This window comes from Bufo bufo, chromosome 2 (assembly GCF_905171765.1).
Source record: "Bufo bufo chromosome 2, aBufBuf1.1, whole genome shotgun sequence".
In the NCBI taxonomy this organism is placed as follows: Eukaryota; Metazoa; Chordata; class Amphibia; order Anura; family Bufonidae; genus Bufo; species Bufo bufo.
This window is the reverse complement of record NC_053390.1, coordinates 657,899,481-657,915,633: the sequence shown is the minus strand read 5'-3', so window position 1 is coordinate 657,915,633 and position 16,153 is coordinate 657,899,481. Positions and strand designations below refer to the sequence as shown.

Below are 16,153 nucleotides of genomic sequence, written 5' to 3'. Positions count from 1 at the left end.
ACTATATATTTCTGTACCATACTGCAGAGCGTGCTCGGGGCTAAACGTGAACAAATCACTCTCCTAAAGTTGTGATAGTAACAGCTTGCTAATGCCTATATTTTTAACTATTTAAATGCACAGCAGGAGAAGGAGGTGTAGGACATCTGCAGAAGAGATGACTAATATAAATCAAGCGCCCAGTCCCTGCAGACAGATATATTTATAAATGATATTTACCAGAGGTCAAGTGCCTGATAATGGGGTGAATCCCACATTGTGCTGAAATTATCTGCTGATTTCCAGACTGAAATTAAATAGAAGACGAAGAACATGTTATATTGCTAGTTATTAGCAATCCTAAAGGAGACAATGCAATAAAAAAAAATAAAAAAAGCAATTGCTCATGTGTTGGGCTAGACATAAAACTTATCCATTGTGCAATGCATTCTAGAATATAAAATGGTGTTGTATAACCGGCAACTCAACCATCCAGAACTGCACCGATGTAAGGCCTCTTTCACACTTGCGTTGTCCGGATCCGGCGTGTACTCCACTTGCCGGAATTACACGCCGGAGGAGCGGTATACTTACAGTCCGTGCGGCTCCTGGGGCGCTCCAGAATGACGTCAGAGCGCCCCATGCGCATGGATGACGTGATCCATGTGATCACGTGATCCATGCGCTTGGGGCGCCCTGACGTCACTCTGAAGCGCCCGGGGAGCCGCACGGACGGTAAGTATGCTGCTCCCCGGCTCCCCGCTACACTTTACCATGGCTGCCAGGACTTTAGCGTCTTGGCAGCCATGGTAACCATTCAGAAAAAGCTAAACGTCGGGTCCGGCAATGCGCCGAAACAACGTTTAGCTTAAGGCCGGACCTGGATCAATGCCTTTCAATGGGCATTAATTCCGGATCAGTCGATGCGGCAGGTGTTCCGGATTTTTGGCCGGAGCAAAAAGCGCAGCATGCTGCGGTATTTTCTCCGGCCAAAAAAAGTTCCGTTCCGGAACTGAAGACAACCTGATGCATCCTGAACGGATTTCTCTCCATTCAGAATGCATGGGGATAATCCTGATCAGGATTCTTCCGGCATAGAGCCCCGACGACGGAACTCTATGCTGGAAGAAAAGAACGCAAGTGTGAAAGAGCCCTAAGGAATGTATATCACAATAACCAATTAATTGTGTTACAATCACCTATTGATTATATCAAATACATTGTAGCCAACATAAGTATCTTTTTAACTTCCATTTGATTCAAAATATTAATTCTATAAATACATAGGATACAAACTTCTAAATGTAAAGGAAATTTAGAGGCACAATCCACTACCACTCATTGCGGTGACCCTACCAATTTTCACTAGAACTACACCCATATATTACGAATAGGTTTATATTCTTTTAACCTCAACTATTATATTGTTCCACAATCACTGGACTTATTTTTTTTTACTTTTTCATGTTTTTATACTTTTATTATACTTTTTCAATTTTTCACAAATCACCGGAACATTTTTCCTTTTCTGATCAATGCAATTATGGATATATGTATTTCCTACATGGACATAACCAACTAAATTAACATTACAACAGGACTACCCATTGATTAATCCACATTATTTTGTATATACTTCTATATACATTTTTCAGATTTTTTTATACTTTTTGTGTATATTTATATTAGAATATAATATCTTCCTAAATTCTACAATTTTTAATTGCAATTTTATGTATGAATTTATACACTAGTGATTGTAACACAATTAATTGGTTATTGTGATATACATTCCTTACATCGGTGCAGTTCTGGATGGTTGAGTTGCCTGTTATACAGGGAGTGCAGAATTATTAGGCAAGTTGTATTTTTGAGGATTAATTTTATTATTGAACAACAACCATGTTCTCAATGAACCCAAAAAACTCATTAATATCAAAGCTGAATATTTTTGGAAGTAGTTTTTAGTTTGTTTTTAGTTTTAGCTATTTTAGGGGGATATCTGTGTGTGCAGGTGACTATTACTGTGCATAATTATTAGGCAACTTAACAAAAAACAAATATATACCCATTTCAATTATTTATTTTTACCAGTGAAACCAATATAACATCTCAACATTCACAAATATACATTTCTGACATTCAAAAACAAAACAAAAACAAATCAGTGACCAATATAGCCACCTTTCTTTGCAAGGACACTCAAAAGCCTGCCATCCATGGATTCTGTCAGTGTTTTGATCTGTTCACCATCAACATTGCGTGCAGCAGCAACCACAGCCTCCCAGACACTGTTCAGAGAGGTGTACTGTTTTCCCTCCTTGTAAATCTCACATTTGATGATGGACCACAGGTTCTCAATGGGGTTCAGATCAGGTGAACAAGGAGGACATGTCATTAGATTTTCTTCTTTTATACCCTTTCTTGCCAGCCACGCTGTGGAGTACTTGGACGCGTGTGATGGAGCATTGTCCTGCATGAAAATCATGTTTTTCTTGAAGGATGCAGACTTCTTCCTGTACCATTGCTTGAAGAAGGTGTCTTCCAGAAACTGGCAGTAGGACTGGGAGTTGAGCTTGACTCCATCCTCAACCCGAAAAGGCCCCACAAGCTCATCTTTGATGATACCAGCCCAAACCAGTACTCCACCTCCACCTTGCTGGCGTCTGAGTCGGACTGGAGCTCTCTGCCCTTTACCAATCCAGCCACGGGCCCATCCATCTGGCCCATCTAGACTCACTCTCATTTCATCAGTCCATAAAACCTTAGAAAAATCAGTCTTGAGATATTTCTTGGCCCAGTCTTGACGTTTCAGCTTGTGTGTCTTGTTCAGTGGTGGTCGTCTTTCAGCCTTTCTTACCTTGGCCATGTCTCTGAGTATTGCACACCTTGTGCTTTTGGGCACTCCAGTGATGTTGCAGCTCTGAAATATGGCCAAACTGGTGGCAAGTGGCATCTTGGCAGCTGCACCCTTGACTTTTCTCAGTTCATGGGCAGTTATTTTGCGCCTTGGTTTTTCCACACGCTTCTTGCGACCCTGTTGACAATTTTGAATGAAACGCTTGATTGTTCGATGATCACGCTTCAGAAGCTTTGCAATTTTAAGAGTGCTGCATCCCTCTGCAAGATATCTCACTATTTTTGACTTTTCTGAGCCTGTCAAGTCCTTCTTTTGACCCATTTTGCCAAAGGAAAGGAAGTTACCTAATAATTATGCACACCTGATATAGGGTGTTGATGTCATTAGACCACACCCCTTCTCATTACAGAGATGCACATCACCTAATATGCTTAATTGGTAGTAGGCTTTCGAGCCTATACAACTTGGAGTAAGACAACATGCATAAAGAGGATGATGTGGTCAAAATACTTATTTGCCTTATAATTCTGTACAGGGTGTACAACACCATTTATATTTGGTTTTTACTGGGTTCTCAGGGAAACCTCTTTTAAACAGAGCACCAGAACCATTTGCCACAACAGGTGAGCCACCATACATTCTGGATTCTAGAATATCCCAACGAGTTATAATCCATCAGGGGAGCAAGTAAAAAAAAAATGCATTTGGGGTAAGATGCACCAAATTTACTAAGAGGCAAGCCTCTTAATAAATTGCCGCATCGTCTGGCTTTTCATGCTCCGGAAACTGGAATCTATGCCACACTACGGTCATGTGAATGTAGCCTAAGGGATAGAGTGCAGTACGTCTGCGTGCAGGAAACATGGAGCAGTATCCATTCATTTGTACAGAAAATGGAGAATTCAGTGATCCCCTTTGACACCATCATGGGATCGCACCTCCTACCTCAACAGATAAATAATACAGAAATTCCATTTTGTTAGGCTACTTTCACACTCGCGTTTTGGACGGATCCGTCATGGATCTGCAAAAACGGATCTGTTACAATAATACAACCGCATGCATCCGTCATGAACGGATCCGTTTGTATTATCTGTAACATAGCCAAGACAGATCCGTCATGAAAGTCAATGGGAGACAGATCTGTTTTCTGTTGTGTCAGAAAATCGATCCGTCCCCATTGACTTACATTGTGTGTCAGGACGGATCCGTTTGGCTCAGTTTTGTCAAGCGGACAGCGTTTTGGTGTCCGCCTCCATAGCGAAATGGAGACTGATCGGAGGCAAACTGATGCATTCTGAGCGGATCCTTTTCCATTCAGAATGCATTAGGGCAAAACTGATCCATTTTGGACCGCTTCTGAGAGCCCTGAACGGATCTCACAAACGAAAAGCCAAAACGCCAGTGTGAAAGTAGCCTTAGTAGATAATAGATGCCAGTTTCCAGCATTACAAATACAAGGGGGAAGCCTCACCTTCGATACAACCTTATGCACAAGCATAGGAATCTCAAATGTAACACCTAAAGATGTGCTTATCATTATGTTTGTCAAAAAATTCAAGGGAGATTCTTTGGCTTGAATTTCCAATGTAAAAATGTCCCAGCAGCCTGGAGGGACTGGCAGCAAGTGAGTCAAATTGAATGTCTAAAAAAAAAAGACAAAAAATAAACAGGAAATTAGTATAATCAATTAAGAATGACGTTGATGAATTTTTACTAATATGTTACCAGGAACAGTGCGCTGACCATACTTAGCAAAACATTATGCTCTCTCCAGGCCCCAGACACAGCTATTCAGCCATGTCCTATTTAGAGGAGACTAGTTATTGCTCCTCTAGGTCAACACAACCAGCTATATTTGCTGTGGTACCTATAATGTTGACCATGTTGGTGAGCACAATGCTTTCCATGAAAAAATAAATGTGAAAGAAGATAATAAATGCAGTTATATTAACTGAAGGTTATATGCGGGAAAGATCTTTTAAAGTTCGGTTCCCTCATTTTACCAGTAGAGGTCAGTGCAGATTTATTAGAAACACCATTATGTACCGTCAGAGGCAAAGATGAGAGTGCAGAATACACTCATTCCCAAAAATATTCTAACACCAAGTCCTTGCACTGAAGAATTTTCAGCCCAGTAAGTAAGTACAAAGTGGTCTATGTGTATGGCTCCCCAGTTCACAGCATTACCATAAACACCGCTATTACAGTCACCATACCTTGAAGAGCCCCCGGACTTGTTCTGGTACAAAAACATCAGTGATCGTTATGGGAAAGTTCAGGTTGTTTTCCAGCCATAATGACCACAACCCAGTAGGATCCTGACGTTGCTGAATGTAAAATGATATTTTTGAAGTGTCAAAATTCAAATACCTGAGGAAAATATTAAAACATCCAGTAAATATATATTAGAGATTCAAGTCAATGGTAAGGTCTTTGAATTTACTAAAGAAACGTAACTAAGAAAAATAAAACAAGAGATTCAGTTGGTCTACAGCAGTGTTCCACAAATGGTTGCCCTCCAGCCATTGGGAGCTCTAAAAAATATTGTGCAGTGGGACCGAGTACCTCTTTGCATTGTAAAGAACTTCGTACTAGGGTCAAACATATAATACTGGCAGGTAACACTAGGTAAAAGCCATATTATTAGGCCACATTTATAATACGATTCTTTGCTTCTTTTATTCAGTGTTGCTCAACACCGCCTTCAAAGGCTTGCAGGACCACTTCTGTACATGTATTCGTTATGGAAGACTATATAAAATGTATATATTTATGGTATATTATTTATTATGAACCTGCTCCAGACTGGTTGCATCATTTTTCATTATACAGAAGTACCAGTTACACTTAGGTCATAGCTTTGAGCTAATGCTGTGACATAGTCCCTCACCCTACACCTCATACATGAACATTTAACATGGAATGAACGTACCCCTCTGTTCTGTTGTAGGAAACACACAGGGATGGGGAAGGAGCAGCTTCTAAGACACGGGCTAGTTTTCCACCAGAGGAGTCACACTCAGACTCTCGTACGGCTGTGGGAAAACATCAAATCATGAAATACTATGAAATGAACGCTGATGGCCATCATATAACCCCCAAATGCTCTTATACACAAACATATTAGTTTGGGGTGAGATCTAAAAAAATGGCCATATTACTGTACGGGACATCTTAGTAAAAGCGACAAGATAACCACTAAAGAGCATTCCGAACACAAATGTAAAAATGTATTTGTAAATCAGAAATTAGAGCAGTGGTTAAAGGGGTATTCCCATCACATACAATGGGGGTATATCGCTAGGATATGGCCCCATTGTCTGATAGGTGCGGGTCCTACCTCTGGGACACGCACCTACAACGAGAACGGAGCGGGGAGAGCTGGGGCTGGAGGACCCCGGGGTCCATCCACCACAGAGCGCTACTCCCATAGAAGTGAATGGAAACGCACCGCGCACGCGCAGCCACTGCACTCATTCATTTCTATAGGGCAGACGGAAATAACCAAGCCAGCGCTCGGCTATTTTCAGCGGCCTCATAGAAATGAATGGAGGGCAGCTGCGCATGAGCAATGCGCCCTCCATTAATTTCCCTGCTCCGTTTTCATTGTAGGTGCGGGTCCCAGAGGTGGGCCCCGCTAGGATATGCCCCCATTGTCTTAGGTGGCAAAACCCCTTTAATGTCTGGTAACTGATGACCTATATTTGCTTTTTTCTACTCTGTGGCAGTGTCCATTTTTATTAAACTGACAGCAGAAAATGCAGAAATACTGGTTATCCACCTTAAGTTAGCTTTTGAGAAACTTGAGAACTTGTCAGACTCTTTGGTCAATAAGAATGTAGGAGCCCACTTAGCACGTGAAAAACTTATTTAAAAGGTGACAACCAGGTGACTGCACAAGGTCCCACAGATCTTCTGCTCATTGTCCCTCATCTTCTCCCCTACAAAGTGAATACCACTGATGAGCTTTAGGCTACTTTCACACTTACGTTCTTGTTTTTCGGTATTGAGATCCGGCAGAAGATCTCAATACCGGAAAAAAACAAAACGTTTTTGTTTAGTCCTCATGCATTCTGAATGGAAAGAGATCGGCTCAGGATGTCTTCCGTTCCGTCAGCATTCCGTTTTGTGACTGGACACAAAACCGCTGCAAGCTGCAGTTTTGTGTCAGGTCATAAAAATGGAAAAAAAATAAACAGATTCGGGACTTAAAACAATGTTAGTCAATTGTGACGGATCCGTTTTTTTAGGAGCCTAAAAAAAAAAAGAAAACATTCGGCACCCATAGACTATCAATGTATTTGGTGACAGTGTTTTTTTTCCGTTTTGTTTTCACACAACCGCATCCTAACAGAACGTATGCATCCTAATGTGCAACAAAACGTATCCGTTTAATTCCAGTATTGAGATCTCAATACCGGAATTAACCATGCAAGAGTAAAAGTAGCCTTAAGCGGCTCTCTCCAAGAAACCCGCAGCTCATTCCTTCACATAAAGTACTTGCTGTTCACTATCGCTCCATCCCGCTATCTGCTTCTTACACACAAGCCATCTGCTGCTTACTGACCCCTAAAGCTCCTTCCCACCAGCTACCTTCTGCTGATTGAACCAACACCCCTGTCAAGCTGTCTACAGCACACACCCATCTCAGCTTCTCTCACTGAAGCCATCTGCTGCTGCTTATTGACCCCTCAACTCCCCTCCATAAGCTACCTTGTGCTTGCTGACATTTCTCTCATTATCTGCTGCAAAACATTCCCCAACTTCTCTCCCATACTCTTCTGCTCAGTTAGCCACTTTTTCTGCCTCAATGTGCAGGAGGGCAGCAGCGTCCAAATAATGGCCATAAACCCACTGCAGCTGTACTTGGTTAGTTTCTCTTATCCAGCAAAGAAGCTATATATGTACTGTATATATGTATGTAAACCAAATGGAGATATACCGAGCTCAGGAACTAATATCCCACAAAGACAAAGCTGCGCGTGACAACTGCAGGGTCAGTGGGGACCAGAGCGGTGAAACATTTAAAGAGTGAGCAATGTTGCTGTTTTTTTTTTTTGTTTTAAAAAATAATTCTTTTATACAGGCCAATCATTTTACCATTTTAGACAATCCCTTTAAAGACGTAATAGTGAACAACTCCATCTCCACAAGAGAGTAAGACAAAAAAAGCCGTAAAACAAAAGGTGGCTTACCTGAGCAAACAATGGTTGCTGCCTTTGTGAAGTTGATGGAAGAGCTTAAAAGCATGACAGGATCAAAACGAACAAATAAACTGTCACCAAGAAAATGGTGAATATCCTGAAAAAAAGGGGAGTACTGTAAATACACTAAACCCGTCATGATTTTTGATGACCCCAGGTCCCTGTATAGGGGTAGGGTTGTCATGATACCAGAATTTAGACTTAGATACCAAGTATCGTGGTACTTGATACCAAATCGATACTTTGCCCGCAAAAATTCAAGTTTTTTGTTTGTTTAAATGTGCCAGTGTACATAGTTCAGCCTCATGCACATGACCGTATGCATTTTGCAGTCTGCAAAAAACGGATGACATCCGTGTTCATTCCGTATTTTGCAGAACAGAACAGCTAGCCCCTAATAGAACAGTACTATCCTTGTCCGTAATGCGGACAATAATAGGACATGTTCTTTTTTTTTTTTTTGGCGGAACGGAAATACGGAAATGGAATGCACACTGAGAACCTTCAGGTTTTTTTTGTGGACCCATTAAAATTAATAGTTTCGTATACAGTCAGCAAAAAAACAAAAAACAAAAAAAACGGCACGAAATGAAAATATGTTCGTGTGCATGAGGCCTTAATGTGCGAGGTGGCACATGATGGGGTTTATGTGAGGCACATCATGGAAGTCCAAACTGATAAAACCGTGTGATTCACATTAATAGTAACCCCATTAATGCGTGAAGGTACTTCTTGGAGTTACTTGTAGGGATGAGCAAATTTCATATTTTGAAGTTCGTGTGCGGGTTTGTGTTGTGGTATTTACTGAATTGCGTTATGGATTCCATTACCACAGACCATAACACAATTCCAGGACGGAATGCCTTTAGAGGCATTCCGTTATTCATTCTGTCATAATAGAAGTCTATGGCCTGCATAACGGATCCGTGTGGTTTACGTTATGCTGGAGTCCTGGCATTCCATCATGGAATTGCGTTATGGTCCGTGGTAACGAAATCCATAACGCAATTCAGTAAATAACAGGAACCAGCACATGATCTTAAAAATATGAAATTCGCTCATCTCTAGCTACTTGCTATAAATGTGAGGCACGTTGTTTTATCAATTTGGAACCTCTAAGTGCCTCATATTAAAACGAGATTTTTGTATAACTTACCAGTAAAATCTCTTTCTCGCTCTTTCCTTGGGGGACACAGAAGACCTTGGGTATAGCTCATCTCCCTAGGAGGCGTGACACTAAGTGAAGACTGTTAAGCCCCTCCTCCCCAGCTATACCCTCAGCCTGGAGAGAGAGACTGCCAGTTGCGTGTCCAAGTAGTGAGAAAAGGCAAAGTCCAAAAAGTGGAACCAACAAGCCAACTACCCAAAGGGTAAAACAAACTCGGAAACAGTCAGAGAAGAACAAAGAATGGGTGGGTGCTGTGTCCCCCAAGGAAAGAGCGAGAAAGAGATTTTACTGGTAAGTTATACAAAAATCTCGTTTTCTCGCCCAGTTTCCTTGGGGGACACAGAAGACCTTGGGACGTTCAAAAGCAGTCCAAAGGGGGAGGGACCACAGCACCAAGGCGAAGCACCCGAAGGCAACAAAAAACCCGCCGCCTGCAGACCAGGCGGCCCAAGGCAGCATACGCCGAAGGCCGAGTATGCACCCTGTAGAACTCGGTAAGGTGTGCAAGGAAGACCAGTGACCACCTTACAAATGCATGGCCGAAGCCTAATGCCTCCGGCCCAGGAAAAACCGACAGCTCTGGCAAAATGAATGGTGACACCAAAAGCAGAACCCTGCCCTTGGTGCGACAACCACAGCAAGAGCCACACTGAGAAAGCGGAGGAAAGCCACCCTGGAGGCCCTCAACCCTTGCGCGGACCTCCTGGGAACACAAGAGACCGAACGTCGACAAGAGTCGGAGATCTCCAAGTAAAAAACTGCAAGGCCCAAACAAACGTCCAAATCGGTGAAGTGTCCGTTCCCGGGGGTGGGAAGGGGAGGACGACTGCCTCAATGAAATGAAGGACAAACATCACCTTCAGAAGGAAGGAAGAGACGGAATGGAGAACAGCCCTGTCCTGGGGGAAGACAGAAGGCTCGGAACAAGAAGGGCCGCCACTCAGGCACCAGTCAGAGACACGATGGCTACAGAAACCCAACCGTACAGGACAGAAGGAGTACAGAGGACTTCTGTAACGACTCCAAGGAAAAATTGGAGCGCCAAGAGCCCAGTATGTGGTTCCCAGGACGGTAACGGAGGGCAGTACAAAGGAACCCAAGAGCCGCTCCATGGAAGAAGTTCCTGACAGGCCCAGAGGGTCGGGGAACGCTGAAAGAGGAAGGACAGGAACGACACTTGATACCTCAAGCAACGGAGTCCCAGCCCCAGGGCCGGGCTGGAGAAAGACAGAACCATGGAGAGAGAAAGGCAGAGTGGGGGAACGCCCAGCTTCCCACAGAACCCCAGGTAAAGTCCTAAGTCCTACCACAGATCCTGGACGAAAACTCGGCTAGAAGCGAACACTAGCGAGCTCACTAGAGTCGCCTGGGCAAGCGGGCGAAAACCCAATGATCAGTAACACGGGCAGAACGGTCAGTAGAACTGGTCCCGTCGGCCCCGAACAATGTTGTCCCGTATCCACCCGGAGTGGGGGAGCAGACGGACAGGAACCGAAGGGTCCGCCCAGCAACCGCCCGATGCCAGGACAAGACAGGCTAAAGCCCAAGCCGATGTAGCCACCACAGGAAGACGGACTAAATGGTAGTCCTCCCAAGTTACCGAGAAGGTAAATCCATAGCAGAAACATTGCCTAGAATGGAAAAAACGCAATCTGCACCCAGCGGGAGGACAGAACGCGGTAGACCCGTTAGATAGGTACACAGCTAGTACAGTCAGTGTGGACAAGACACCAGAACCATCCACCTGAACAACCATGCTCTTCCCAGAGGGGAGGGCAGAGAAGGAACATCCTCTGAAGCGTGGCCGGAACAGAAGCCACATCGGAGAGATCCGTACCGAGTGGGAGCCAAACAGAACCGGCGAGAAAAGGCAGTCGAGACAGAGGCCGGGATAACACCCTCCAAAAGAAAGGAGGAGTGGGCATAGAGAAGCCATAGGACAGCTCAAAAGCAGGACCCCGCTACACTGAGACGCCCCGTTCACCGCTTCGCAGAAGGCGAATATCCTGAAGAACTCAAGGTGGATGTCCTCCGGACCTGGGTAAGCGAGCACCCAAGAGAAGTTGGGTGACCTTTCCCAAGAAGAGCGGCCCGAACCTGGTAGAAGGAAATAGTAGTAGGCGAGGGGACCGTAGTCCCACCAGAGCCAACATAGAATGCAAAGGGCGCTGCAGACAGCACTCTCGACTATGTGACCACTAGCGCAGGGAAACAATGCTGCGGGAAGACGAATGAGCACCGCCCAGCTCGGAGCAGTAGCGAGCAGGTAGAGGCCGTCTACTTATCTATAAGGCATTCATTTATTGTTTGTTGGACAACACCTTAGGCTTACACAGGTGGACAGAATGATCTCTTTAGAGAATAGTGCAAGGCTTGCTGCAAACACCGTCTCCCAAGAGAAAAAAATATGTCGCAGGAGGAAAGGAGGGATACGTACGAGTAGCCCCGTAAGCAGTGAGAAGGCCAACCCACCTACGGGACGAGAAGGTATACACGGCCCAACAACGCACAAAAACGTCCACTCACTGCCAAAATATCACTCAGCGAAGGCCAGCCAGAGTGCCACAGTATCTACCTGGCAAACTGCAGTCGGCAAGGGTGCAAAAGCCCGCCCCAAAAAAAAAAAGGGGGGAATGCCCAAGGCCGTACCTACGTCAGAGAAGTAGGGCATACCATACTTCGCCCCGAAGGGCGCCATGCACATAGCCACACAGTATCCAGCAGGAATGCAGGAGGTCCACCTAGTGAAAGGGGGGCATGCACAGGGCTATCCTAGCATTAAGTGAGTGTGCAACAACTCACCCAACACCGAAACTTCGTGAGAGTGTAACTACTCCCAATGAAGGGGAACATGTGCAAGTCCAATACGGCACATACAAGGACAGCCTTGGATCTCGTGAGCGTGCAAAATTCCGCCCATGGAATGAGGGATGGTCACGCACAAGGCCAGCACGGTATCCAATGGGAGCGCAAGCGTTCCACCCATGTTAGAGGGCCATGCTCAAGGCCAGCAACGTATCCGGTGAGAGTGTAGTATGCCGCCCAGAAAAGAGGGGGGGGGGGGGGTCATGCACACGGTCAGCATCGCATCCAGGGAGAGTGCGATCAGTCGGTGAGAATGTGTGCATGTCACCTGAAGGAGGCGTGCCCATGGCCGGCAGCGAATCCAGTGAGAGTGCGTACACCGCCCACGGAAGAGGGGTCATGCATATGGCCGGCAGCGGATCCAGTGAGAGTGCAAGCACCCCGCCATGTATGGGGTTCATGCACATGGCCAACAACGTACCGGCGAGAGAACATCACCGACCGAGGGAGTGTATGAATGCCGCCACAGGGAAAATCCAATGAGAGTGCATCATACCACCTATGGAAAGTGGTCATGCACATGGCTGGCAGTGAATTCAGTGAGAGTGCCAAATGCCGTCCACGGAAGGGAGTCATGCCTATGGGCGTCAGCGAAATCAGAGAGTGCAGCATTCCGCCTATGGAAGGGGGTCACGCACATGATCGGCAACGAATCCAGTGAGAGTGCAGCGTTCCACCAATGGAAAGGGATCGTGCACATGGCCAGCACCGTATCTGGTGAGAGTGCAGTATTCCGCCTAAGAAAAAAGGGGTCATGCACAGATCGCAACGAATCTAGTGAGAGTGTAGCGTTCCGCCTATGGAAGGAGGTCGTGCACACGGCCAGCACCGTATCCGGTGAAACTGCAGTAGTCCGCCAATGAAAGGGGGATCATGCACAAGGCCAAACCGTAGCCAGGGAGAGTACAGTATCCCGCCCAGGAGGGGGGTCCCGCACATGGCAGTACCATAACTAAAGAGGGTGACGAATGCTGCCTACAGAAAAGGCCGCATGCACTTGACCAGCGCCGTATCGTGAGAGAGGGCTAGAAGGGTAAAATGACCCTGGCAGCGCCGCAGCCGGGGAGTGCGACATGCCGCCTAGGGAAGGGGGGCATGTACTGACATGAGGCTGCAGCGTCCTGCGCAGCCCACAAGTTATATATATAAAAAAATTCTTTTTTTTTTTTTTTTTTTTATATATATATATATATATATATATATATATATATAACAGAAAAGGGGAGCCACCTACAGGGGCACTGGGGGGTTCCATACAGGCCCATCTGAAGCCGGCCTGTACCCAAAGGGTTAAACAGGGATCCGGCCAGGAGGGCGGCGCTGCGATCCCCTGGGGGCAGCCATACAGGCCCATCTGAAGCCGGCCTGTACCGCGGCGCTGCGATCCCCTGGGGGCACCCATACAGGCCATCTGAAGCCGGCCTGTACCCAAAGGGTTAACAGGGATCCGGCCTGGAGGGCGGCGCTGCGATCCCCTGGGGGCGGGGGAACCTCCCGGCGGGAAGAATTCCCGCCTGGAGAAGTTCCAGCCCCCTCCAACAGAGGCCTAGTAATTGTAGGCCGTGAAGCCGGGGCCTAAATTATTAGCGGCGCCCGGCTGACCGGGGCCGCACAGTATTCAAGTACCGGCCGGGGAACGAAGCGGCGCATGCACATGCCGGCCGCGGGTGCCCACCCCGCGGGCCGGAAGAGGCGGGGACCCGGATAGAGCGCCGGGATCGCGGCCGTAAAGCCTGCGGTGCCCGGCCGACCGGAATATTCCGACGGTCGGCCTGGGGCTGTTGAAGCATAGCGCTCATATTGCAGGCCGCGGGTGCCCACCCCGCTGCCCAGAAGCGAGGACCCTGCGCTCGGCAGCCATTTTACCCATGGAGCGGGCCCTGGCTTATAACAGCGCACCATGTGGCCAACAGCCACAACCACCTTGCCCTTGGGCCGGTGCCCGTGAGGGCAGAGGAGGGTCAGGAGCAGCAAGGCTCTGGCCCTGAAGCAGTAGCCGGTAAGAGGGAGGGGGACCCTGAGACCGGGTGCCTGTGAGGGTGGGACGCCTGCATAACCCCTCAGTCAGGGGCAGCTAGTTGCGGACCTCTGCAGCTCCCCAGGCATTCTTCTTGTAGGGAGAAGGGTGCCAATGACCTATGGAGGCCAGGAGAGAGGGAGCAGAATGTCGCCCTGCGGCAGCCCAGGGGCCAGCCTAGGTCTAGCAGGGACAGAAGGGTCCATAGGCCCAGTATAGGGTCAGGCACGCAGGAGACCGGGGGGGGACGGGGACGTTGGGCTGGAGCAGCCAATCTCTCACCATAGACGTCTTCACCCTCGGTCCGTTCCAGCAGGGTCGCCCCTTCAGCTACTGGCACCGTAGTGGCAGGACGCTGGAAGGGGGACTTGGCGTGCGGGCGACCCTTGCGCTGGCGGGATGTAGGGGAGCTGGGCTGCCCTGATCCACCTTGCCTTCTGTGGGGGAGGCAGCCGTGCGGGTGACCGGCACTGGCGCAGCTCAACCCCGGGAGAAACAGAGAGGTCTAGTGCGTCTCTGTTGTCCCTGATGATCTGGAACAAAAAGAAAAGAAAAAAGTAAAAATCTAAAATTTAAACAAGGAGAAACCAGCCCTGCAGAGCAGGGAGTGTCTTGCCTCCTTGGACACTAAGCAAAAACTGGCAGTCTCTCTCTCCAGGCTGAGGGTATAGCTGGGGAGGAGGGGCTTAACAGTCTTCACTTAGTGTCACGCCTCCTAGGGAGATGAGCTATACCCAAGGTCTTCTGTGTCCCCCAAGGAAACTGGGCGAGAAAAGTAAATAACCTCATATTGTACCTCACATTAACCCTATGTCGCCCGTTTGTGAGGAGTTACTGGATGGGGTCCCTTACTACTGTCAGGCACGTGGAGGCACTAAAAGTAATAATAACACCGTGTGCCTCCCATTAATAATAAGTGATCCCCATCATTTATCTCACATAATGGCAACATTGGGGGTTAAAGAAAATCATATTAAAAGGGGTTTTCCGAGATTTTCTTACTGATGACCGATCAGTAAATGATCGGTGGGGGATCTGAAACCTAGGACCCCTGCCTATCAGCTGTTTGAAAAGGCAGCGGCTCTTCTGTGAGTGCCATGGCCTTCTCTCTGCTTTTCATGTGTCACGTGGCCTAGGAGCAGCTCAGCTCCATTCAAGTGAATGGAGCAGAGTGCAATACCAAGAACAGCTGCTATACAATGTACAGCGCTGTGCTTGGTAAGCTGCAAGAAGGCAGCAACACTCACAGGCGTGCCAGGGTTCCAGGTGTTCTGCGATCTTAGTGAGCAACTCCTTCCATCTAGGCTTAAGTGACATCTCTTTGCAGGAAATGTGAGAACATAAATGGGAGGGGTCTCAGAACATGTGAGTTAGGCCTGCCCTAATGACATGAGGGTCAGTGGTTCATCCGTGAAGATGTCTCAAGGATCTGCATTTGGGTCGTGTGTCTGTTTTTTGCCTTCCGTGTGGAATACTGATGACATGGACACGGCTTAGCTGAAAATTAATTTCAAGACCATTCCCTAGAAACACGGATGAAACCTGAAAATCATCCGTGTTGTGTCCATGTTTTTTCACGGACCCATAAACTACAATGGGCGTGATGGATCCGCAAACGGACAAAAATAGGGCATGCTTAAGTGGTGTAACCTCTGACTGTGGTAAATCTAGGATGTGTGAATATACGTATTAAAATTAATAAGTACGTGTTCTGTCCGCAGAGAACATGAACAGCAAGCGTCCATGATTCACCGACATCAGAGTAAGGACTTACATTGATCTTAGGGTCATCACAACTGATGATAGGCTCCATTTTTAGTTCATTCTCACAGTAATTAGACACATACAATGTTCTCACTGTGTTACAAGGATCAATAAACTCTGGCAGACACAATTTAAGCCACCATGAAAACGCTTAACTGCAGTTATAAAAATCTTATTACCGCTACCACAATGTTTTCTTTTGTCCATACAGAAAGCATCAAAATAAAAGCCTACTCTGCATAATAGGAGACATAAAATGCATGTATTTGCTTAAAGGGGTTAGCCCACAAAAG

At 46.7% G+C, this 16,153-nt stretch overlaps 1 protein-coding gene across 2 annotated transcripts in view; it reads right to left on the bottom strand.

The window, feature by feature from the left end:
* TMEM131L (transmembrane 131 like) overlaps positions 1-16,153 on the bottom strand; it is a 149,463-nt gene that overhangs the window by 56,822 nt on the left and 76,488 nt on the right. For both annotated transcript variants that reach the window (XM_040418559.1, XM_040418558.1), the window contains exons 11-15: positions 8,038-8,143; positions 5,775-5,877; positions 5,059-5,212; positions 4,314-4,484; positions 220-286 (exon numbers count right to left, since the gene is read on the bottom strand). In XM_040418559.1, coding sequence (XP_040274493.1) covers positions 220-286; positions 4,314-4,484; positions 5,059-5,212; positions 5,775-5,877; positions 8,038-8,143 — 601 coding nt within the window. The remainder of the gene's footprint in view (positions 1-219; positions 287-4,313; positions 4,485-5,058; positions 5,213-5,774; positions 5,878-8,037; positions 8,144-16,153) is intronic.